This window comes from Kogia breviceps, chromosome 20 (assembly GCF_026419965.1).
Source record: "Kogia breviceps isolate mKogBre1 chromosome 20, mKogBre1 haplotype 1, whole genome shotgun sequence".
Classification (NCBI taxonomy): domain Eukaryota; kingdom Metazoa; phylum Chordata; class Mammalia; order Artiodactyla; family Physeteridae; genus Kogia; species Kogia breviceps.
In genome coordinates, this window is record NC_081329.1 from 19,282,474 (window position 1) to 19,308,345 (window position 25,872).

A 25,872-nucleotide genomic window follows, 5' to 3' on the forward strand; every position below is an offset into this window, starting at 1 on the left:
TGTGACAAGTTGTTTTCTGAGTCCCAAAACAAAGGAAAGAGGAGAGGAGAGAGGTCAAGGGTCGGTCAGAGTAAAAGTGGAACAAGACTCAGATTACATCCCTGCCTTTCCAGCCAGGGCAGAAGGGGCCACAATCTGCCCCAACAGAAGAAAGAAGGAAGGTGGTCAGACTTCAGGAAAGACTCCTGGGAGTCAGAGATGCACAATTGAGAAGAGGGGAGCAGCTCCCTCTCGAACCCTGGGAGTGGGGATGGTGGTAGCCGAGGTGGCAGCTGCTTTCAGAGTAGAGTCTCCAGGAACAGTTTTATCTCCCGGTTGTTTAGGTGTTTAGTATTTATTACCATGGGGTCTTCTCTAAGATATTTTTAAACACCACCCTGCCAACAGCCTGCTGAGAAAAAGGACACTTCTATAAACTATTTCAGTAAAAAGCATGAAAATTTACCTACCATTTTTACCTGGTCATCACCCAGTGATCATGTCCTCAAGATGACTGCACCGAATTCAGAGAGTTAGTTTTAAACAGGGTACATTTTTAATTTTTGTTTTGCAGTCAAACACAAGATCATTTAGGAGGGGCCTGAAGAATATAACATGATAAAGAGATTCGGAAAATTCCAATATTTTCTTGACATCCCAGTTGCCACTGCAGGATATTTTGTCCTCCTCAGGGATTCTGAATGAAGCGGGATGTGGAGGGCTGGGTGCAGCTGCCACCTTAGAGCTTCCTTTGGAAAAATCTGCCCAGCGAAGGTAGATCCCAGGAGCATGCGCACAGCGTTCCATTTCAGGTCTCAGCTCCGCGCAGCCCTGAGGTCCCGAGTACTAACTAGTTCCTTTCCTTCAAAGCTGTCAGAGGAGAGGGAAACATAACTTATGCACCCAACTGTACCTCTTTATAATTGGAGTTCTGACCAAGTAAAAGGCAGGTTTTTATTTTTTCAAAGAGGATTTTTTTTTTTTTCATTGAAAAAACGTTTTAAAAACACTTTTAGAGAGAAGGTTTGAGAAAATGTAGGGGAAGCCTCTTTAAGGAAAAAATTTAGTTTGTATATAAATTTAGTTTGTATGCTCTTCTTATTGTTTGTTTTCATTGGAAACTGAGCTTGGTGAGTTTTTGAAAAGCATTTAGCAAAGTTTTGCTTCGGGGCTTTGGGCTGCTATTTTTGTGGCTTATTTTATTTGAAAACTTTGTTTATTTGTTTAGAAACTGAGGCTAGAGGACTTTAAACAAAATCAAGTTTCTAAAAAGCCTCTTCATTCTCCATCCCTGCTTCAGGTCCAGAAATGTGGTGGAAGATTTCTATAAAGAAACATTTTTTTACTTTTGGACTTTAGTTTGCCTGTGTTTAATTAGACACTGAGGCTGGGGGATTTCAACATGATTTTTTTTCAAGCCGTGTCTAAATTTTACAGCGGAGGCTTCTCTGCTATTTTTATTTTATATCAGAAGATTTTCATTTTCTTAGCTTTTATCTGTTACTTTGTTTTATTTGGAAATGGTAGCGTGGGAGCTTAAAACATCATCATATACTGGAAAACTTAAAAGCCACTTAAAAATTGTACAAGCAAACTTCGGGCTGCATATTTCTGCTGTCTTTGTTTTTCTTGAAAGCAGAAGCTTTTGATTTCATGTTGTGTACTTACACCATGTGCTATTTTGGTGTGAGTGGTTGTTAAATTCATTCATTATTTTTTGTTTGTTTGTTTTTCATTTAATTTATTAAATCATAAGCATAAACTTCTAGGCACACGCGATTCCCTGAGATAGATTGGCTCAGCCTGATTACTGAAGGATTTAGAGAAAAGCAGGTGAAAGCTGGCACCAGTTTACAATATCCCTCTGGCCCCAACCCTGCATTAACCCTACCCTTCCCATAATTAAGGTGCTTGGTTTACTGAAACTCCTTTTATAGAGGACAGTTTTATTAAGATATATCACATATTGTACTTTCAAAGTGTACAATTAAGTGGTTCTCAGTACATTCACAGAATTGTGCGGCTTTCACTGGCACCTAATTTTAAAACATTTTCATTACCTCAAAAAGAAACGCCATACCCATCGGCAGTCACTTCCCTTTTCACCTTCTCCCCAGCCCGTGGCAATCACTCGTCTGCTTTCTGTCTCTATGGATTTGCCTATCCTGGCCATTTCGTATAAGTAGCAGGCATCATACACTTTATTTTATTCAACATATATTTCCTGAACTCCTCCTCAGTGCTGGGCACCCCCCCGGGCTTTGGAGTATAGCAGTGAACAAAGTCAAGTCCCTGGCCTTATGATATTTGGATTCAGTGGGTGCTTGGTTGGATATTTCATTTGGGGAGTAGGGGCAGGATTTGTGGCGGAGCAGTAGATTGAGGGATGCAGGGTGTGAGAGGTAGATTTCAGGTGGAGCTGGAGTTGGTGGGGGGTGTTGGTTGTAGAGTTCGGGGAAGGGATTGTCACCAGGAAGGGTGGGCTGGAAATGGGAGACTTAAGGGGAAAAGGATGAAGGCTGGGTTTGGCTAATTGGATTGGGGACTAATGGAATCAGGGTTTCCTGATGTCATCCAGTGTATGATACGGTGAACGCATGCCCGTTTTTACAGGTATGTCTCGTTAGTGCCGACTGGACAATCTGAAAAGGATCCCACTATAAACATGTAGAAATGCCCTTCCACCCACCCCAGCATATACACACACATACTGGGGAATGAGATACACTCATTCATTCTTTCTTCATTTCTTTTGACAAATATTTACTGAGCTCCTCCTTTGCGCCTGGTACTTAACCAAGCTTTGGTATATGACAGTGACCAAAACAAATGAAATCCTTGGCCTCATGATGCTTAGATTCAAGTGGGTGTACATCTGAATAAATACTTTTTAAAAAATGCATAACTGAGCTAGAAGTTAAGACCAAATATAATATTAACCTAATAGTGGTGCTTTGCTGGTATGTCAGGCTCAGTCGTATAGCGAGTTGAGTTCAGTGCTTGAGTGGGGGTGGGAGATTAGACTCTGTGTCCACACAAGGAGTGACTCTCCCACCCCCTCGCCCCAAAAAGCCATGACACTTGAGTTGGACCGAGAAAAATTTCACGCTCTGGCACAGAGGGACCACGAGGGAGCTCTGCCTCGGTGTAGGGATCTGTAGGGAAAATAATTCAGCCCCAACTATCAAAAGCCACGGACCAGAACCTCACCTGAATTTGTGATGTGAAATTGCAATAGCCAAGACATTGGAAAGACTTGGAAAAGCCACGTCTGGGGAAAAAAATGTAGAGCCATTAGCAGGAGCAAATGTAACACTGCTTAAAATGATATTTGCCCAGCCCACACTGCAGAAGCATCTCACAGAAAACCAAGCCCTGACAGAGATGAGCTCATTGTTAAAGATGTCAGCGTATAGGGGGACACAGTGAGTGAGTGTCAACAGAAACAACACAGGGCAAGTTTACAATTCTGAGAACTCCATTTAATGCAATAACCATCCGAAAGAGGATATAAAGAAAGGCTGTCTAAAGTAATTAAAGACATGAGCAGGGAATCAAAACTCTTAAGAAAGACTAAGGCCCTGTGATAATAGGGCAAGCAGATTTGAAAAACCATCAAATAGACTTCCAGAAATAAAAACACAAACATTTAAGGTAAAAAAAAATCCTATGAAAAGTTAGGTTAGACATAATCAATGAAAAAATTATGGGAAGGAAAAGAGAGGGGAAATTATAATGCAGCTAAGAGAAAACATATATGGAAGTATTAGAGGTTAAGAGACATGGCAAGAAGAAAATGAAATATTATAGATACATATAAAATGAGTTTCATGAAAAAAGAACAGAGAGATAAAAATATTCATTACAAATGATAAGAGGAACAATTCATCAGGAAGCTGTATTTCTAAACTTACGTGAACCAAACAATAAAGAAAATTTTGTCATAGTTACATAAAGAAATTGTAAAAAAAAAAAAAAAAAACCCCACACAAAATAATTTTTAGTTTTAACATACTTCCCTTAGTATGTGCTATTGGATAGATCAGGCAGGATTAGTAAGGATGTGGGATATATAAAAAACACAAGATGGGCTTGATTTAGTGAACCTATACAGAGCCGAACACTTAGAGAATAAACATTCTTTTTAAGTACACTTGAAACATCAACAAAATTTTGTCCGTATGCTAGACCAAAAGGCAAATCTCAAAAAAATCCAAAGAAGAAATAACAAAAACACCATGTTGTCTAAATGCAAGTTTATAAAATTAAAAAGAAATAAAATAATAAATCTCCCCCCCAAAATATTTAGACATTTTTAAAGCATGTATTTAAATAATTCACAGATCAAAGAAAATTTTATATGGAAATGAGAAAATATTTAGACTGACAACAAAAACATGACATATAAAAACTAATATAATGCAGCTAAAGCAGTACTTAGAAGAAAATTTAACTGCATGTTTTAGTTGGGTTTTGGCCAAAGATAGAAAGATACTAGCTTTCTCTTTACAGATTCAAATAATTAATAAGTTCTTTTTAAAAGAGTCTCTGTTATGAAATATTTCAAACATATGTCAACATACAAAGGATCCTCTAATGAACCTTCAAATACCTATCACCCAGCTTCAGTAGTTATGCACTCGTAACCACTCCTGTTTCATCTGCATCTCCAGCCTGCCCCCTCCCAGACAGCCCTGGATTATTCTGAAGCAAATTACTGACATCATGCCGTTTCATCCTCAAATATTTTGTTATGCATATCTAAAGATAAGTACTCTTCAGAAAGAAAAAGAAAAATATAACTACAATATCATAATCACAGCTACATCTTTTTAACAAGTTCTTAATATGATCAAATATCCAGGCAATCGTCCCATAACTGATCAGACTGTGACACTCCCTCTGGGTGGCACCCCTACCCCATACTCATCTATTTCTAACATCTTCAGGACTGTGTTCAGAAAAGGAAGGAATGAGAGAGGAAAGAAGAGAAACTTTCTTATCCTCTTTTTAATGTCTGTAAGTAGCACATTCTTGTGACTCTAGAATTGTGCTCTCCAATATGGAAGCCACTAGCCATACATAGGTATTTAAATTTCAATTAACTAAAATTAAGTCAACTTTATTTATTTATTTGGTTGCACCAGGTCTTAGTTGCAGCAGGTGGGCTCCTTAGTTGAGGCCAGCAGGCTCCTTAGTTGTGGCACATGGGCTCCTTAGTTGTGGCATGCGGACTCTTAGTTGCGGCATGCATGTGGGATCTAGTTCCCTGATCAGGGATCAAACCCGTGCCCCCTGCATTGGGAGCACGGAGTCTTATCCACTGTGCCACTAGGGAAGTCCCTAAAATTAAGTCAACTTTAAACTTCACTTTCTCAGTCAACTAGCCACATTTCAAGTGCTCAATAGACAAAATAGACAAGAACATTAAAGAAAGAAAAATTATTGGATAATCTCACTTTTGAACAGAGATGCAAATAAAATATATAACCCAGATCCAACATGGTGTTCTTAAAAGCCCATCAGGACCAAGGAGAAGTTTTCTCAGGAAAACAAGATAACATTTCTTTAGAAAACGTAAAATTCTCCACATTAATGAATATGGAGACAATAGAGTCAGGGCAATTATTTTGCTAAACTTCATCTCCTATTCATGATACTGCCTTTAGCAAACCAAGGATAGAGGAATCTGCCTTAACTTTTTAAAGAGGATCTGTGAAAACCCCACAACAAACATCCACCTGGATGGAAGTGTGAATTGGTACAACTTTAGAGAACAGTCTGGCAGTAAGCTGAAGTAAGCTAAAGGAGTACACACTTAAGATTTCAGAAATTCCACTCTAACTGTAGGCTCTAGAGCAGTGGTTCTCAGACTGAGAAGTTTAGCCCCTCAGGGAATATTTGGCAAAGTGTGGGAACATTTTTGGCTGTCACACTGCAAGGGGAGGAGTGTGGATGGATGGTGGGGGTGGTTGTTACTGGCATCTAATGAGTGGAGTCCAAGGACATTCTGCTGTGCACAGGCAGCCTCACAACAAAGAATTATCCAGCCCAAAGTGTCAACAGAAGCTCTGCCCCCGAAGCGTGACCAATGATACTCATAGCAGCACTATTGGCAAATACCAACAAAAAAACAGAAACACAGTTCTTAAAATGGAGTACCATGCAACAGTTCATTTGCATGGATTACAAATATGTATCAACATAAGAAATCTCAAAGCAGTGTTGAGTGAAGGAAAAACAGATTGCTACAGGACGTGCACAAACACAATTTATGACAATCTGTAAACCTCTGCCATCCTCACGGTTACTCGACCCTTGGTTTAGTTACTTGCCACTGGCCATTGGCATCTACCCTCCTCCTCCTCAAGTCCTCCTCTTTGCTTTACTAACCCAGTGACAAGACGTCAGGTTTTACATCCGTTTTTTTGGACTCAATTTATATTGTTTTTACTATATGCGTGTATGATAGAAGTTAAAAAGAAGAATACATGGAAAGGATATGCTCCAGCTTCAGGAGAGTGCTTATCTTCGGGAGGAAGGGAAAGGAAAGGCTCTGACAGTACCTTCGCCTTCTCTTAAGAAGGTGAAGAGATTGCTGATGCATATGCAGCAAAAGATTAACATTCCCTTCATTGCCATGGTCGGTGTCACTGAGGTCTGTTCCGTTATTTTTCTGTGTTTTAAAATAGCTCACAATTAATAACTAAGAGCAAAAAGAAAGAAAAGGGATGAAAGATAGGCCAGCACCGGTCTTAGAATGAGAAGTAAATATAAATCACAGCTCTGCTGTTTTCTCGATAAGACCTTGAGGAGATCGCCGCATTATCCCTGGCATCTTTCCTCATCTATAAAACAGGCTGACAATCCTTAGTCCACATCAGTGTTTTTAAGCTTTAGTCATTCTGTAATGCTTCAACATTTCTGCTGATGTTCCCTTATTGCCTGTGATGTTTGGGGTGTTCAGCGCACAACCTAAAACCATCTTTCGTCCTGTGACCCTCATACCCCTCTTTGGAAAACATTGCTCTATTATTAGAAGGCACTTTGTGGATGAACTGAGGCTCCATATATAAAAGCCCCCAAGCCTGTGAGCACATATTATGCATTCAGCAAATACAGTAAATGTATGTTGGACCTTAATCCACATATCTTATGTCATAAATTATACTTTTTCAATTAAAAAAATTTAATCCAGGCCTTCTAAATTCATATTTTAAAAATCTGTGATTTTTATATGGCCTGGGGATTATAGACAATATTTTATAATAACTCTGTATGGAGAGTAATCTATTAAAATATTGAATTACTATGTTGTATACTTGAAACTAATATAATAAGTCAACTATACTTCAATAAAAAATAGATCTGTGATTTTAGTAATCTAGGAAACAATGCTTTGGGTTTTTTCCTTCATTTTTTCTCTATGCCTAGATGCAGTAACTATTTCTCTTCCAGTCTTGTCTATAACATTAATTTTTTATAATGATAAATGTTGTTCAATGATAAGAAAATGAGTGTAACTTGAGAGGTTCTAAACTATAGGCTTTATTGAATAATGAATCATTCTCAGGCATCCCAGAGGCAAGAGATTTCAAAGCCCCATGCTTCTCTCCCCACCCCTTCCCTTGCTTCTGGCCCCTACTTCGGAGGGTTATGATTCTTTGGGGGCAAAGAATACCCCATCCTCGGCTCCATCTGGCAAGTAAGCAGTGTTACAGATGATGACTCCCGCTGTAAGTCAAAGATGCATCGTCTCAGGGGCACAGGTTGCAGAAAACAGTGGGTTCTGTGAAAGCTCTTTCAGCCTCAGGCGCACATGAGTACACTCCCCGGGGCCTCACACAGCAGGGCAGCCGAGCGCATTTACAGGACCGGCCGTGCGGAGCTGCTGTATAATGAGGTCCTTTTGCTCATGGACTTCCTTGGGTAGCTTCCTCGTTGGATTGACATTTCCACAGTGATCCTGCTTTTCCAATGTGCGGCAATGATGCCAAGAATTTAAAATCCCAAGCACAGTCTGCATTTTGAAGAATGACCAAAAAATATTATCTAAAATCATCTATTTCTCTGTCAGGGGAGCCCCTCCTTAAAGGTTTGGCAGGGGAGGGAGCTGAGATTCAGAGCACATCTGAAGGCTAGATCATCCAGGTTGTTCCTAGTCATCCACGGAATGGCTCAATGCAAAGGTAGCGCCACATACCGGACAGCTCGATCAAAAAACATTTTGAGAGTTTACTCTGTACAAGATACCAGGCTAGGAGCTTTGTGGCATATATGGAAGACTTAGCTATGGCCCCCGGTGTCCAGAGTTGACACTGTATTCGAGAGAAATGCATGTGAAGATAAAATACCAGTGTGCACAAGCGATAATCAGAAATTCATTTCAACACTTTAAGAGATAGAATACGACACCCACATACAAGATTCACTCCTGAATAGAAGGTAAGGATAATGGCTCAGCAATGACCTAATTGTTACTCTTACCATCCACTGTTTGAGTGCTTACTTTCTCCTAGACATCATGTGAAGTGATTTTTCAAATGTAACTTAGATGCTCCCACATCCTTTGGCTTTCTGTGGGCCTGTTTTCTTTAATATTGAAATAAAATGCCTGGAGCCTCTCTTCCTCATAATGTGCAGAGTCTGACACATTCCACAATATTTGGGGGGTGGACTTTTTTAATTGAAGTGTAGTTGATTTACAGTGTTGTGTTACTTTCAGGTGTATAGCACACTGGTTCAGTTATACATATATATATATTCACACATATATACATATATACACATATGTACATATATACACATATATACATATACACATATATATGTGTTCTTTTGCAGATTCTTTTCCATTATAGCTTATTACAAGATATTGAATGTAGTTCCCTGTGCTATATAGTAAATACTTGTTCTTTATCTATTTTATATATAGTAGTGTGTGTCTGTTAATCCCAAATTCCTAATTTATTCCTCCCCCATTTTCCCCTTTGGTAACCATAAATTTGTTTTCTATGTCTGTGATTCTGCTTCTGTTTTGTAGATAAGTTCGTTTGTATCATTTTTTTTTTAGATTCCACAAATAAGTGATACCATATGATATTTGTCTTTCTCTGTCTGACTTACTTCACTTAGTATGATAATTTCTAGGTCCATCCATGTTGCTGCAAATGGCATTATTTCATTCTTTTTTATGGCTGAGTAATATTCCATTGTGTGTATATACCACATCTTTTTTATCCATTCATAGGTTGATGGAATAAATGTTACTTCCATGTCTTGGCTATTGTGAATAGAGCTGCTGTGAACATTGCGGTGCGTGTATCTTTCTGAATTAGAGTTTTCGTCTTTTCTGGAGAAATGGCCAGGAGTGGGATTGCTGGATCATATGATAGGTCTATTTTTAGTTTTTAAAGGAAGCTCCATACTGTTCTCCATAGTGGCTGCATGAATTTACATTCCCACCAGCAGTGTAGCAGGGTTCCCTTTTCTTGGGGGGGCTTTCTGAGTGTGTCTCAAGGGAGTGAGAGTAGGTGGTGGGTGTTCCATCCTCCTGCCTCCTCTCCCCAGATTCCTCCTCCTGGACTGAGTCTGAAGCACGCCCCTCCCAGCCATCCACTCCTATGCTGATTCTCTTTCTGCCCTCTTGATCCCACTCATGAAACTCTTCTCTTCTTCCCCATCCGTTAAAACATCACTCCTACAATGCATTGTAGCAATAAACTTTTCTGAAAGTTAGAGGGAAAAAATAAAGTGCATTAAATACAGAACAGAATAGAAAACAATCTAAGATCCAATATTTTATATCTAACAGTTTCTCTTCCCTCCAAAGTCCTCTTCCACTTACCCCTCCTTCTTTCCAGATTTCAGCCTCCTGAACCTCATGCCCTCTTTCCTGGACTGATCAGAGGTAACTGGTTTCAAATACTTTATTCAGCAGAGAAAAATCAGCTCTTTGAATTCAGTTCTTTTGCATGATCTAGACATGTGGGGGAGGGGAATGAGAAATGTAGGCTTGCCTTTCAGACCCAAAGACACATCAAGGTATTTTCTAAAGAAAAGAGCAGTTCTTTCTTTAAGAAATATTCTTCTACCTTGACCAATGACTCAAATGGAAGTAATCTTTAAAAATAACATTCTTGCTCTGCCTCACTTCACGTGCATCTACATATACGCGTGGAACTACTGATTATTACTCCCATTTTACAGATGAAGCAGCTGAGGCTTAAGGAGATTAATGTGCTTAATTTACTCCGTTTGTAAGGGACAAAACTGGAATTCGGACCCATATCTACTGATTCTAAAGCCTTATCCTCTTGACTACCCTATTCATACATCTCTGGTACAGAAAGAACGGGCTGAAGACATTCAAGAAAAGTAAGATGCTGGCAGAAAGAAGAGGGGAGGTTTCAGTTAGAAGAAGAGACACATAAGTGAGAATTAGTCCAAACACAAAGATTTGAACTAAGGGGTGGCGGTGGGTAAACAGTTTTGACCATTTGATGGGGAAAAAAGAGAATTAAAAATGGCTTCCCGTTTTCTAGTCTGGATAACAAGCATCGTTCATTCATTCATTCATCTAATAGGCATTGATGTGTCAGGCACCGTGTATGTCAACATCATGCCAAGTGTTGGGAACAGTAGGAAAGTTAGGGATGAGAAGATGAGGCGTCTACAGTGAGACATGAAGAGGCTGCAGTGAGGAGACACATCCCTGTGTAATGAATGTCCAGCAGGCAGCAGGAAATACCAAACTCATTTGTCTAAAAGTTTGGGGCACTTAGAGAACACCAGGTGGCAGCACAGACTTGGCAGTTAAAGGGAAGCAGGCCCAGCTAACATCTATGAAGTCTTGTGTTTTGCATCTGAAACAGCTTAAAACAAAATACCCTTATTCTTAGGCGAGTACTTCTAAACTATTAGCAAATAATGTTAACTCGTTAAATGCACGTTTAAACATTTATCACCAACCTTTCCATTTGGCAAGCTGGGAGTTGTTTTAGTAGAAGGATAGGTGTATTACTATTGCTTAGCTTTTACATAGTATAATTGATCCAAAAATCTAGGGGAAATGTGCACATGATTAGGGCACCATTCTTCCAGCTGGACACATATTCTCCATATTATTAAACTGTACATTACCATGTCCACAGTTTACAAGCTAACATTTACCCATATTGGCAGAGATGAAAGTACTGTAACTGTGAGAACCTTGAGGTTATGATACTGCTAAATGAGGTGGATATTTTCTTACATAATTAGCACATTATATTCTGTTTCTATACTTAGCACAATCCTTCTACGCAGGCTTTCTACCCACCCCACCCTGCCTTCCCTGCACTTAATACCTCCTTTAGTCTCAGGTTATTTTATCTTTCCTTACAATTAGTTGTCTACCTTTTCACTTTATGTACTCACAAGTCTCCTTACAACACAGCAGTGCCCTGTTATTAGGGAAGGAACCAGTGTAGAGCTCAACGTGGAGCCAGCACGATGGAGACGCACTCAGAACAGAAACAGTATCCTCATCCCTCTAAGCTAAGAGGTTTATAGATGCTTTAGAGACATGCAGTCAGTAACTAACACCAGCCTCACACTGTGGATAGGACGGTTCGTGAGTCCATGATTTGTATCTTGCTGTATAGAGTTATTCTTAGTTCTTTAGTCGATGGTAACTAGTTCATTCCAACTGTGAATTTAGTTCTTTTCAACAAATCCATTTGTACTCCTTATGTAACTCGAAATTATTGAAACTCCTCAGGGAGTGATCCATGGTTCATCCAGCAAATTTTTTAAAAATTAGAAAAAGCTTATGTTGTGAACAAGCTGCGCATCAAAACAAATGTCTATTTCTGGGATTTGGTGGAACTCAAGAAGGTAGAAAAAGAGCTATCTCTAACAGGTGGAAAAACCTGGCAGAGAAAAGGGAGGGGGTAAAAGAAAACTAATCCAGAGAAAAACATCTTACCCACATGGAGAGATAATTTTATAAAACAACTCTCAATATCATGAGAGACTGTTCCAGATGAAAGGGACATGACAACTAAATATGATATTCGAACCTGGATTGGATCCTGCATTAAGAAATAAGGAAATTATTGGGATGACTGACAAAATTAAAATATTGTATCAGTGCTACATTTCCTGAATTTGATCATTATACTGCAGTTATGTAAAAGAATATCCTTATTCTTAAGAGACAGAGGCAGAAGCGTTTAAGGGGAAAGGGGCATGATGTCTGCAACTTATCAGAGAGTTCAGAAAAAAGAAAGAGGTGAAAAACCAAATATCATAAAATGTTAACAAATGTTGAATCTAGGTGAACTTTAAAGGTTTATGGAAATTCTTTGTACTGTTCTTACAACTTTTCCATACATTTGCAATTACTTTAAATTGAACAGTAATAATGATAATAGGAGTAATAATAATTTAGGGAAACTGGGCATAAAGCTTCATACTAGCTGCATTTTTCTGCTTCAAATCAGACTAGACACCTTTGTCTAATCACCTATGATAGCTATAGAAATAAATATGCCTGGGTCTAAAGTCTATGTTAAATATCCAAAAAAAAGTTTTAATTTATTTACATATTTACTTATTTTCTAATATGTTATTTAAAGATTTGTTTTTCACATGAAATGTGTCAGTACAGCACAAAGACCTTTTTGCTGAATCATTGAGAGTGAGTCACCAACCCGACACCCCATAATGGCAGGACACTTTAGGGTGCATCTCCTACAAACAGGGACATCCTCCTACAGAACCACAGGACGGCCTCTAAAATCAGGAAATTGACATCGATACATAATTACCATCGGAGCCTCAGACCCCTATCTGGCTAATAGTCCCAATAATGTCCTTAATGGCCAGTGGGTCTGGTTCAGAGCCACATGGTGGTCTCTTCATTTTCCTTCACTCTGGAACTATTCCTCAGACTTCCTTGACGTTCATGACCTTGGCACTTCTGAAGTTAAGTTACCTTGTAAACTATTCCCCAATTGAGGATTAACTGTTGCTTCCTCATGATTAGATTCAGGTTTTGCATCTTTGGAAAGAACACCTCAGATGTGATGCTATAGTCTCCTCACCACATCTGATCAGTGGGACATCATTTCAATTTGTCCCGTTATGGGTGATCCTCACTTGGATTGCTTGACTCAGGTGTCGTCTGCCAGACCTCTCCAATGCAAGGTGACTCTTTTTCTCCTTGTAATTGATGAGTATTTTGTGCAAAGGTACTTCAAGAAGAAATACCCCATTCTTTAGGAAATGTGCAATTTACTTATTTATTTATATCAGTATGACTCATAGTTTTCTAGTTTATTCAATAGGTTATAATCTACTAGTAGGATTATTTATTTTGAAGCACAGATTGTCCCAGACATAGCCAGTGGGAGCCCCATCAAGCTGTTTCTGTGTCCTTTTGACATCCTTTTTTGGGAGAATGGTGTTGAGAAAACCGGATCTGAGTACTAGGTGTTTAGCTCACTGTAATTGGGGCGTCACTTCACCCCAGTCCTGTCAGTGGACAGCCAGGCAATATATGTAGGTTTCTGTGTATATTTAAATCTATTTATATTTCTTTATCTACGTCTCTATATATTGAAAAACCAAATGTTCACACTGATACTTCCAACTGCAATCCAACAGCACTGGGCTTGTTTAGTTTTCCCCCCTCCTGTGACGGTGAGAAATCTGTCTCCCGTTACCCTTAACGTATTTACTTATTTGATTGTTTCCCCAGTATGTAAACAACCTCTGAGTGCTGTCATGAACCTCTCCTCCGTGTGGATGCTTTCCTCACCACACCTGGGCTCCAACACCCTCAGGTCCCTGCTGGAAGACGCCCTCCTGGTATTCTTAGGGCTCAGATTCCCCGGGCTGCCCCCACCCCCTGCACAGACACCCTTCTTACCCAATCTGGCTCTGACACCCCATGCCAGGCCGCCCCTCCAAGGGTGTCCTTCCTACCCCACTCAGGTTCTAATGCCCCCACTGAGGTCGCACTCACACGGAGATGCCCTCCTCTCCCTGCCTACGGATGGGAGCTCATTCTTCTTCTAGCTTTCTTGTTCATTCATGACCGTTCTTTATAAAATCAATGAAAATAAGAGGGGAAAGGGAATGTGCATGGAGTAAACTCTGCCACAGCCATGTGTTTATAAGTTTAAATTTTTTTTTTTTTTTAAATTTTTGGCTGTGTTGGGTCTCCGCCTCTGCGCAAGGGCCCTCTCCAGTTGCGGCAAGCGGGGGCCACTCTTCATCACGCTGCGTGGGCCTTCCACTGTCGCAACCTCTCCTGTTGCGGAGCACAGGTTCCAGAGCACAGGCTCAGTAGTTGTGGCGCACGGGCCCAATTGCTCCGCGGCACGTGGGACCCTCCCAGACCAGGGCTCGAACCCGTGTCCGCCGCATTGGCAGGCAGATTCTCAACCACTGCGCCACCAGAGAAGCCCCTGTTTATAAGTTTAAATGAAGCAGGCTTGAAATGAATCATTTAGTTACCAAGATAATATCCCATTAATCTTTAAATTCTCTGAACTCAAATCATAGGACATTTACCTGAGTAGCAGAGACTTGGTAGACAGCCTGGGATATGGAAGTCAAAATAGGAGAATCTATCCTTCCTCTCCCCCAACCAGATTATGGAACGATTTCTCGGCTTCCCAGATGACATCAAGAATTCAGAGCATGAGCCTCAAAGCCTCATTAATGAACCCACTTTAATGAAGTCATCTGTTGATTCTGTTTTTATTATTAAACAAGCAATCAGGTCTTCTACTGAATGGCCCAGAATTTACTTGAACCGTCAGGCTGCCAAGATCGCCTGGCACAGTGGTGACGAGAGCCACATTCGTTTCTGCTCTGTCCCCGCACTTTTAGTTGGTGTGGATGATGCCATTTGCATGGTTCTTTCCTGACCTCCGCTCTTGGCTCTTGATTTGTATCTAAACTTCCAGCTCTTCGTCGAAGGCAGGGTGGTACCCAGGAAAGAAGGCTGCTCTTTGGAGCCAGTCTGATTCAGTCTGAAATCTGTTTTCGGTGAAGCTGAGTTTCCTCCTCTAGAGAGTAGCATCAAAAACTAAACCTATTCTGCTATATTTCTGTGAAGATTTGGGGTGTCATAAATGTCATGGGGGGAATAATTTAACAATTATGTATGTGCTTTTTTACTTTTGACTTTCCTAACACATGGCCTTGTTCCTAAGGACACTCAAGGTAGGGAGGAGGGTGGGAGATGGAGATGTTCTGTAAAAGGAGCACAAAACAAAACGAGCGACAACAGCAAAATGACAGTGTTCAGCCTCTGTCATTTAAACAATATTTCCTCTAAACGAAGTAAAACACTTAGAGCTCAAAAAAAAACGTTAGAAGCGTAGCTTAAATGAAGCAAAACAAAGGCTTTTCAGGCAAGACTTTTGCCATAAGAAAGGATTAGCTAAATTTGTTTATCTTTTTCTTCAGCTTAGAGTTTTATGAAGGGGCAGACAGAGCAGAAGAGAAGGGGAAAAACCTGCCCTTTTCCAGCCCTGAGATGATTATGTAAAGGACGTGAGGGGTTGAGAAAAAGGGAGAGAGGAGTGAGATGGCCAGATAGATGTGTCCTGGTTCTTCCCTCGGAAAGTTGCTATATAAACTGAGGGCATGGGCTCTTGTCTTGTTGCTTGTTGGGGTCCCATGTCAGACCGGGAACAGTCCATCCAAGTAAACCTGAAGGTCCCATGTGGTCAGGTAGAGAAAACTGGCTTGAAGTGTAGCTTTCCAGGCTTCTCTCCTTCCCATGTCGAGGGCCAGTGGACCTGCCGTGGGGCTGCTAGGATAAGGCAGGGTGCCCCACACAGAGGCTAAGCGTGGACCACATGGAAGACAGAAGGGAGGCTCAGGAGTCAGCAGGCAGTGGAAGATTCAGAGAAGCTGAGCCCACCTGTGAGAGTCGTGATAGTTGACTAGTGCCGCCTGGACACGTTGTCCAAAACACAGACCCATGAGCTCCTTGGCCCCAGACAGCAAGTTTGGAAGCAGTTGATCAAGCAGCATCACGGCAGAGGCCAGAAGGTGTTGCCACATCACACTCGAAATTCAACATAAGACCAGAGTCCCCCTTTCCCCTCAAACTCAAGAAGTCGTGTGGCGCCCCCTACCACCCTATACCAACAGCACCATCTTTGGAGAAGACACAGAGAGAAGGGTGATTGGAGAGACAGGACGTCTGCATCCAAATGAGAATTTTTATTTAATCCCATAACGATTGTTTCATTTTTTAGGTTGTACTGTTTAAATGACATTAGAAATATGGATGGGGGAAGGAGAAATTCTGTAAAAGGTCTTATCTCGGGTCACAGACTAAGGCTGTTGCAGTGCATACCTTTCTCATTCACGTGATGCTTCTACGCTCATCTCAGTCCCGAAGACTTCTTTTACCAAAACAAGCAGCCAAGAGACTGAAAACAGGGCCCCAGCGCAGCCAAGCCGTGTTCCAAGAGTGGTTATTAACATCCCATGTGTCACGAGCCCCTCCCATCAGCAGTGAGAGCGCGCCACCCAAGGCCAAGGATGGGAGACGAGCGAAGGACAATGATTCCAGTTCATTCTTTGTTGACAATGCCCATCCACAAGGCTCTTTTCCGTTTTTTAAGAGCATGATGTTAATGGTGTTGATGAGAAGAGAAAGTAGTACTAGAGAAGTTTCGCATCAGGCAATCTAAGAAGACTTTCTGCAACTCTGCCCATGGTGCGCCCACATCAGCCTTCTCAATTCTGTGAGCTCCGGGGGGTGACGACGGGGATGAGCCTATAAACCACATCTGAGCAGAGACTTTTATATTTTGCGGTACTCGGGCCTCTCACTGTTGTGGCCTCTCCCGTTGCGGAGCACAGGCTCCAGACGCACAGGCTCAGCGGCCATGGCTCACGGGCCCAGCCGCTCCGCGGCACGTGGGATCCTCCCGGACCGGGGCACGAACCCGTGTCCCCTGCATCGGCAGGCGGACTCCCAACCACTGCGCCACCGGGGAAGCCGCGAGACTTACTTTTTAAAAAAGAGTTCTGTGCTCAACTGGATTCTTAGGACTTGGACCAAAGGAGGGCAAAACAAAACAAAACACAAAGCAGAACATGAGAGGAAAGTGTCCAGACCTAAATGTTTACTTTATACCTCCTGGAACCTTATCTTAAGATATCAGTGATTCAGCTTGTCGCTACCTTCAAAACAATGCCTTTAAACATAATTTGAGTTTAATTCTAAATGAAACTGATGAGAAGTGTGTGTTTTCTTTACCACCAAGCCCAAATCGCTGACTAGCGTGGTCTGTGTTTTTCCCCAAGCTTTTTTTGCAGGTATTGAAGTCTGTGTAAAAAGAGCCCTAATTCTGAAGGGAAAAATGGGAATTCTCCTGCTGGCAGTTCCCTTCTTGGTTAATTAGATGGTGTTAGGAATAAAAAGGCTGGCCATGTTATCTAGATGAAAGTATTATTAGAGATGGCATTATATCCTAAAAACATTTAATACCCTGTGTCCCGGTCGCCAATGCGCCATCTGGAGCAGTACTTGGGGAAAATTAAAGCAAAGTGATTGGAATATTAAAAATTGCCTCAATTAATTTATTAACAAAGATAAAAGCCTTTGGTGAAAAATAGCATTTCAAGTGTCATTTGCAAATCATGATTTGACAGACAACAAATATACATGATGAAGAGTCATAAGCCTTGTGTCTCTGCTTGCAACCACCGTCACATGTATACTATTAGAAGGCAAGCAACTTCTCAGAGACCCATTTCCCTTTTTGTAAGAGAGAGAACTTTTTCACAAAACATCCAGCTAAAAAGTCTTTTGAGATAAAGAATTAAAAGCTAGCTATTAGCTTGTAAGTTTCATACTTCTTTATTTTCTGGCTTAAATGAGAATGGGGTATTCAGATTAATTAATTATTGTGTTTATAAAGTCCCAGATAAATAAACTTTTATTACAATAACCTTGTTTCAGAACGCTTCTCATGCTCTCTACCAGTTAGGTTAGAATGAGAGGAAAGATTGAAATGCTTAAGAAATGGCTCTCAAAAATAAATTGATAATGGTAAACACACCTGCTGTTTACTTACTTCTTGCCAGATGCTACAAAAGTCCTGGCAGAAAATGAAGAAAAATTGCTGGTCTCACAAAGATCATTTCAGCTCCATCTAGGCCCGCTGGGCAGTCAACACCAGCAGAATTGTTTTAGACCAAGAAGAACAGCAATATGGTAACTTCATTGTAAGTGCTCTCCATCTTTCCTTTAGAGATGTCTTTGGATTTTTTTTCTAATGGGTGATGGAAGTGAAGAGATAAACATTTCTTGTGGCATGATTCCCTAATGGTTTTGCTGGCAGAATTACTCATCATTTTCTGGTTGAGAAAAATCACTCACCACGCTGAAGCCTAGAACTTGCTTAAAAAAATAGGAATGGTTCTAACCTGAGACTCATAATTTGAATGTGTAGAGTTTTGCAGCTGTATCTAGTTATCTTTTGAAAGTCAGTTGTCTTATGAATAAATACATAGGTTTTGGAATGTTCAGTTGTTGAGAAAACAATAATATAAGAAAAAAGCATTTTTAAACCACTTTATGAAGGTATGATTGACATACAAAAATCTATACATATTTAATGTATACAACTTGATGAGTCTGAAGATAAGTAGATACCAGTGAAGCCATCACCACAACTGTGTCATAAACGTATCCATCACCTCCAAAAGTTTCCTTCCACTCTCTGTACGTATTGTTTTTTTCTGTATGATAGAACATTTAACATAACATCTGCCCTCTTAGCAACATTTTTAATACATAGTACAGTATTTTTAACTGTAGGCTCTATGCTGTACAGTAGGCCTCTAAGATGTATTCATCTCATATAATTAAAACTCTGTACTTTTTGCCTAATACCTCCCCTTTTCCGTCTCCCCCACCCCGTGGTGCCCGGCAACCACCATTCTACCCTCTGCTCCTTCGAGTTTGACTACTTTAGATTCCTCATGTAAATAAGACCAAAACATCTTTTACTGTTAATGATCATGTGATAGTAAACTGGAAAAAAAAATCTAGATAAAACACAAGAAACAAAGATCACTGTAATTCCAATACGTTTTGATACAACCAAATTCTATCATTTAAATGGAAAATAAGTGGTGCGCATTCTGTCCAAAACAAAACTTTCTGAAGGTAAATGTTTTTTCACCCAATTTTTTTTGTTAAATGTGCATGAAACTGTTGTCTGGACCCGTAAGGAATGCCTGTGAAAAGCCTGTGTACTTTGCCTTTTCTGGGTCCCCTTTAGGAACTGATCCCATCTAAGAGAGAAAACATTCATACCTTGTTGCCTTCTAGTATGCTCGATGGGAATAATCGAGCAGCTCCAAGCTGGATTCCATAGGCCACTGACCCAGTGCCTGTTGCCACTAACATACCTGCTGGGTTCCTTTACCTCAGTCACAGGCACCATCCCCGGTCCTCCCCACTGCCACCTCCGGGCACTCACTCACTGACACCTGTGTGACTGACACCTGCGTGACAAGGGTGATCCCATAGCCCAGAGCACTCCGTAGTTACACTGAGGGGGCCCTTTTTAGGGAATGGGATCTATTTCGTAAGTACACAATGTACTTTGATATCTTCAAAGATTAAATGCTCTTTTATCACCATCTAACTTCAAAGTCCTAAGCCATCCAAGAGTTTCCATTGCTCTGGTCTTAACATTCCTTTCCAGGATGTCGACAGCACCTCTCACATTATCCCACACTTCTACACAACTGGAATACTAGGGATTTTGTTTGGTTTTTTTTTGCTTAATACCCCCGCATGTTTTTTATTTTACTTGCAAAATTTTCTTTCTCCTCGAGTTTGACTACTTATATCCCACCCACCTTTCTTCCAAGCTGCATTTAAATGACATTTCCACTGTGAAATGTTCCCTGAATTTCCATCAACCCCTGGCTAGGTGTAATCTCTCCTTCACCTCTGCCTTCTGATACCAGTTAGCTAGTGTCTTTCATAGAGAGACTTTATCATATTCTAGCTCATGTTTGTTATTTCTATGTAATTCTCATCTTCCCTAACAATAATGAAAATAATAATAGCAGTTACTGTTGTTTTGAAGGCTCACTGTGTTATAGGCACTGTGCAAGATAGAACTTTATTCCTGCAATGGCTTTATAAAGCAAGCATTATGATCTGTATTTTACAAATGAGCAAACTGAGGCTTAGACAGCTTAAAGCAGTGTGGTCCAAGATCACAAGGCTAGCAAGTGGTGACACTGGGATTCAACAAGACCTCAGTGCAACTCCAGTGCATTCTCTTAGGCACTGCCTTATTCCTAGATTCAGAAGTTCCTTAAAAGGGGAGATTTAGGAAACTCACATTTACTGAACAGAAAGTGTCAGTGGCATGGAACCAAAACTCGCATGCATATCATCTCATTTATCTGTGAGTTACATGGTATAATCCACATTTTGCAGTTGAGAAAACCAAGGTTCACTGTAAGTATATTTTTGAAAGGGAATAAATTAATAAGACATCTGTAATGCAAATAACTGGTGAACGATTGAGAGCCAGAATATACAGACATGTCCTATAAGTCAACAAGGGATATAATAACTACCCTGCCAGAAAATGGGTAAAAAACATGAACAGGCATTTAGCAAAGAAGAAACCAGAATGACCAAAAACATACTAAGTGACACTCAGCTTTACTTAAAATTTTCACTTTTAGGTGTTTTCTCTAGGGAAACTGTTCCTAGGATGAATACAGGTGTGTTTGCCCCAGTATAGTTTGAGGAATGGATAAGCTGTGGTATTGTAATATAACAGAATATTTTACTGAATTAAAGAGAATATATGTATAAAAATAGATGAATCTTGACGACATAATACGGAATTTAAAAATCAAGTTGCAAAAGTATGCTATTATGTAAAATTTAAAACACACAAAAATAGCAAATATTGTTTATGGATAATATGTATTAAGACCTATGCAAAATATATGTAGTAAAAGGTATGAAAACCTGTTAAAAGTTAATTTATGTCACATAAGCATCATAAAATTTCTCTTTGAAATGGCTCTACCAATTTTCTTTTGCATTTCCAGTGTATGAAACTTCCTATGACTCCGACATTTGGGGTTATCAGGCATTTTGATTTTTGTTCAACTCAAAGAGTATGAAATAGCACCTCATTGCTTAAATTTGTAGTTCCTTTCCTTCTAGTAAAGCTGAACATCATTTCGTGTGGTTACCTCTGGGAAAGGAGGTAGAGGAATGAGATCAGGGCTTGTTATTAGTTTTTTATCTCTGAATAACAATCACCACAAGGTTAATGGCTTAAAGTAACACCCACTTACTGTCTTACAGTCTCGGTAGGTTAGAAGTCCAGGCAAGGCTTTTTGCTGGATTCTCTGAGCAGGGTCTCGCCAAGGCTTAAATCAAAGTGTCAACCAGACCGTGTTCTCATTAGGAAGCTCAACTAGAAAAGAATCTGCTTCCAGGCTCCCTCTGGTTATTGGCATAATTCAATTTCTTGCAGCTGTGGAATTCACGGAAACTTGTTTTTTCAAAGCCAGCGATAAAGAGAGAGGTTCGCTGTCTTTACAAGTCTCTGATCCCCAGATCCCCTTTTAAGGCACCCCCTCATTAGATGAAGCCCAGACAGGGTAATCTCCCTTTCAGTAAACTTGAAGTCCACTGATTAGGGATTTTAATCACATCTACAAAATTCCGTAGCCTTTGCCATATAGCATAACCTGGTCAAGAGAGGGACATCTCGTCATCTTTGCCACATTCTATTAATTAGAAACAAGTCACAGGTTCTGGGGAGGGGCCTATACAAGAGTGTGGGTCACTGGGTATAACCCCACGGCCTGTCCACCACAGGGGTAGAGTCTTGCCTTGGTCTAAAATATGTTGTTTCTCCAAAAAACGGAATCTAAATTTTAACATTTGTTCAATCTTGATGTTGCATACACAGATTTTCATTATATTGTTTCTGGACTTCTCTTTATCATTGAAATAGTCAAAGTATAAGCAACAAAAAATTTTTTTAGTTAATAAGTAAGCTCACCAACAAAGGGCAGTCCAAATAGACCAATAGAAATAAATGAGAAATAAACGAGAAGGATGCAGATAAGGGGTCTGGCTCAAAGACCTTATCCTTTTTGTCTAAACACCTGATTCTGATAACCCAAAGCAGTGTCTTAATTACTTTTTTTGGCCTGTTTTAAAAACCAGTGGGCCCACGGACCCAATGTCTGAACATTCTCACGCAATTAACAAAATGCATGTATGTCATGTTTTTATTTGATGAAACAGGAGACGAGCTTATTTGGGTTCCCAACTGCTGATAACCGGACAGCATCTGACTTATTCTCAGAGTTGCAATCTAAGAGCCACTGCGAATCCAAGAAAACCAGAACCCAGGATCATTAAACACATTTCTGGGTCACATTCCTGCAAAGAGAAAATTAACCCCACCTCTGGTAACTTGTTGACAAGGTGACAGAAATTAATGGTATCAGGCAAAAACCTCTAGTCAAACATGGCTGAAGTCCGTGGCCCAAACTCTAAAAGTACATTTACTTTACTAGGAGTTAGCAAAGCAAAGAAGTTTCAGCAAGATCTCAACAGACTGGAGGTTTGAATTATATGAACATATTTTGGTGCCAAGATGAAACACTGTAGAGTGGTTAACACAACTCAAAAGAATAGAGGGTCTGAGTAAATTTTTAAGCAGGGGAGGAGAAACCAGTCATTTCCCAGAAAATTTTTAAATTATGAAGGTATTAATACCTGATTTAACATTTTGCAAACTTCTCTTCCTTGACCCCCTAGTTATTCTAAAGTGGTTTGCCATTTTATTTGCATTTACTTTAAATTGATTCATTTTGTTTGTTTTACCTCTTTCCAAAAAAAAAATCCAGTAAAAATAGACACAGAAAAATTGGAAGGCCCTTCTGGAAAGTATTTATTTCAGCCTTCTCTCAGCTCCGTCCTAACAGAGATTGAGCGGATAAAAGGCCTCCATCTCTAGGCATAAATGGAGTCCAGAAAAAAATCACACCGTGTGGGACTCTCTGTTGATTTCTGTATGAGTTAGGTTATATTTGAACAAGGACTATTTTTGATTGGGAAAGAAGGTTGCAACAGGGCACCTGGTGGCAAGGAAAGGACTCCTTAAGGGAAGTTGCAGTCCGACCTGACTAAGCTAAGTGCCAGTTAAAGGGTTTGTGCATTGATTGTATTTCTATGCGTTTCACACATACTTCGTCTTCTCCTGCTGGCAGCTTTGCTGAATCATTACACTAACACCACTATAGTAGTTATCTGTTACTCTGTTAACAAGTTACCTCAAAACTTAGCAGTGGGGCTTCCCTGGTGGCGCAGTGGTTGAGAGTCCGCCTGCCAATGCAGGGGATACAGGTTCGTGCCCCGGTCCGGGAAGATCCCACATGCCGCGGCCCGTGAGCCACGGCCGCTGAGCCTGCGCATCCGGAGCCTGTGCTCTGCAAAAAAACCCCAAAAACTTAGCAGTGTAAAACCACAAACCTTTATTATCACATGTAGTTTCTAAGGCTCAGGAATCCAGAAGCAACTGAGTTGGATGTTTCTGGCTCAGGGTCTCTCAGGAGGCTCTATTCAAGGTGTTGGTCAGGGCTGCAGTCATCTGAAGGCTTGACGGGGCTGGATGACCTGCTTCCAGGGTGGCTGCCTGCCATGGCTGTTGGCAGGAGGCTTCAGTTCCCTGATAGGTGAGCTGCTCTATAGGCTGCTTGAGCGTCTTCAGGACATGAAAGCTGGCTTTCCCCGGAGAGAGAGATCTGAGAGGTAGAGCGAGGCAAAACCACGATGTCTTTTATAACCTACCTTGGAAACAACATAGCATCACTTCTGCAGTATTCTATTGGCCTCTTGGACCAATCCTGATAGGATGTGGGAGAAAATCACACAGGGTGTGGCTACAAGGAGGCAGAAATCATTGGAAGCAGGAGTAATGGATTATTGATACTTACAATATGCTAGAGTATTTTTCTCCCCCTGTTTCAAATGACCTCTTTTCCCTAGTACATTAAAGTTTTTATTGTATTTTGGAATTAAAAGAAATCTGAGGGAATTCCCTGGTGGTCCAGTGGTTAAGACTCTGCACTTTTACTGCTGAGGGCCTGGGTACCATCCCTGGTTGGGGAACTAAGATCCCACAAGCTGCACATCACGGCCAAAATTAAAGAAAAGAAAAGAAATCTGAAAATATATAAATGTTAGTGCTGGACTTTATAGATTTCCCCTCCAAAAGTATGTTCACTTTAAAAGAGAGGTTTCTTTTGGAGGATAATGGAAATATTCTGCAATGTGATAGTGGTGATGGTTGTACAAAGTAAAGCCATTGAATTGTATACTTTAAAATGCTCAAAATATGTTAGGTGAATTTTATCTCAATAAAAAAAAGTTTTAAGAGGGGTCCTGAATAGCATTGATATCAAGTTTGCTGACCCAGAAAGATTTATGGTTGCTTTTAGCTCTTTGTATTCTGTTTGTTCTCTCAGCTCAAAATTTAGAGTGTGGTTAATCCAGAGACTATCAGGTCCTGGGAAAATTGGTTTATGGTGCTAACACTCATGGTTGGTTGGGGTCTATTGGAAATAATACTAAGTACTAGTGCCGTGCGATGGCAGTTTTTTCAGAGCGCAATTGACATACATTCCTGTGATCCAACTCACACGATCCTTCCGTTAGAAATACAAATAGCATATTTTATACCGACCTAACAAATGTTGTCAATAGATGCATGTATTCTTTGAGCAGTTCCCTCAAGATCACTTTTGTCAGAGCATTTTTTGCATGATTTGTGATTTCACTTGGCAGTTGTTTTCCATTATGTTGCATTGTGCTGTCAGTTACTTGGAGAAGTTCCGAATTTTTTTTCTTGTCGCTATGAGAATTGAGTCTGCCAGAGCTCTTTGTTTTATTGTTGTCATGCATGTACCATCCTTATCAGTAATCAGGAAGACAAAGTCAACATCACCTAGCACCGATTGTCTACCGTGTGCCAGGTATCATGTATACTGCATCAGTTACTATTAACCAACTGTCCTGAATAACTATTAGTTATTGCTAGTCTCGAGCCTCAGATTGGTTACATGACTTTCCCAGAAGTCGTACCAACAGTTAAAAATATGTCACTAAAAATAAGATGCTTAGACACAGATGTATCTGCTTTGGAGCAACTCAATAAATTGTAATCAAATGCACCTGACATTAATGACATTGAACTCAGCCGACTGGGTATGTATGAAGTTTGTGTGTTAGCTGTAACTCTCCCTTCCTGTTTACCAGATTCTCCAGTACCTGACCCTCATCAACCTATGATTCAGAGGAAGATGTACAGGAAATGAGGCTGAGTGAGCACGTGCCTTTCAGACAGTTCCTGAGCTTCTCTTTACCCCTTCTTTTCCTCTCTCTTAGCAAGTCCGGAGCAGAGTTGCTGGGATGAGATCAAAGCATGACATTGCTTGTACCTGTTGATCAAAATCATGGGGTCAGCACAACATCTGCTCAGTCCTCTTGAGGCCCAGTGAGTATTTCTGGTTTCCTGGACGCCTCTTCCGGGTTCGGTTTTTCCGGTTTCCTGTGGTGACTCGTCAAATAGGGAAGCATCGTCTCTCAAGATCAGAAGGTTCAATCCTGTGATAAAATGCTTTTGTTATTCCTGTTCTGCCACGATATCTTTTATTAACTGGAATCATAAGATATCTCATGTATAAGCAGAAACTGAGCAGCAGTCATGAAAGTTTCATAATCGTTGAATGTCCGTGCCTTGGAAAGAGTCAGGAAAATGTGTTTAAAGGGCTCAATGATGCCCAGCTCTACTGACATAA

At 40.5% G+C, this 25,872-nt stretch overlaps 1 protein-coding gene across 1 annotated transcript in view; it reads left to right on the top strand.

The window, feature by feature from the left end:
- The window catches only part of LOC136793321 (uncharacterized), an 89,425-nt gene extending 63,787 nt beyond the window's left edge, over positions 1 to 25,638 (top strand). Inside the window, exon 4 of the mRNA XM_067022530.1 lies at positions 25,460 to 25,638. Within this exon, the coding sequence (XP_066878631.1) occupies positions 25,460 to 25,500 (41 nt within the window). The 3' untranslated portion in view covers positions 25,501 to 25,638. The remainder of the gene's footprint in view (positions 1 to 25,459) is intronic.
- The last annotated feature ends 234 nt before the right edge of the window (positions 25,639 to 25,872 follow it).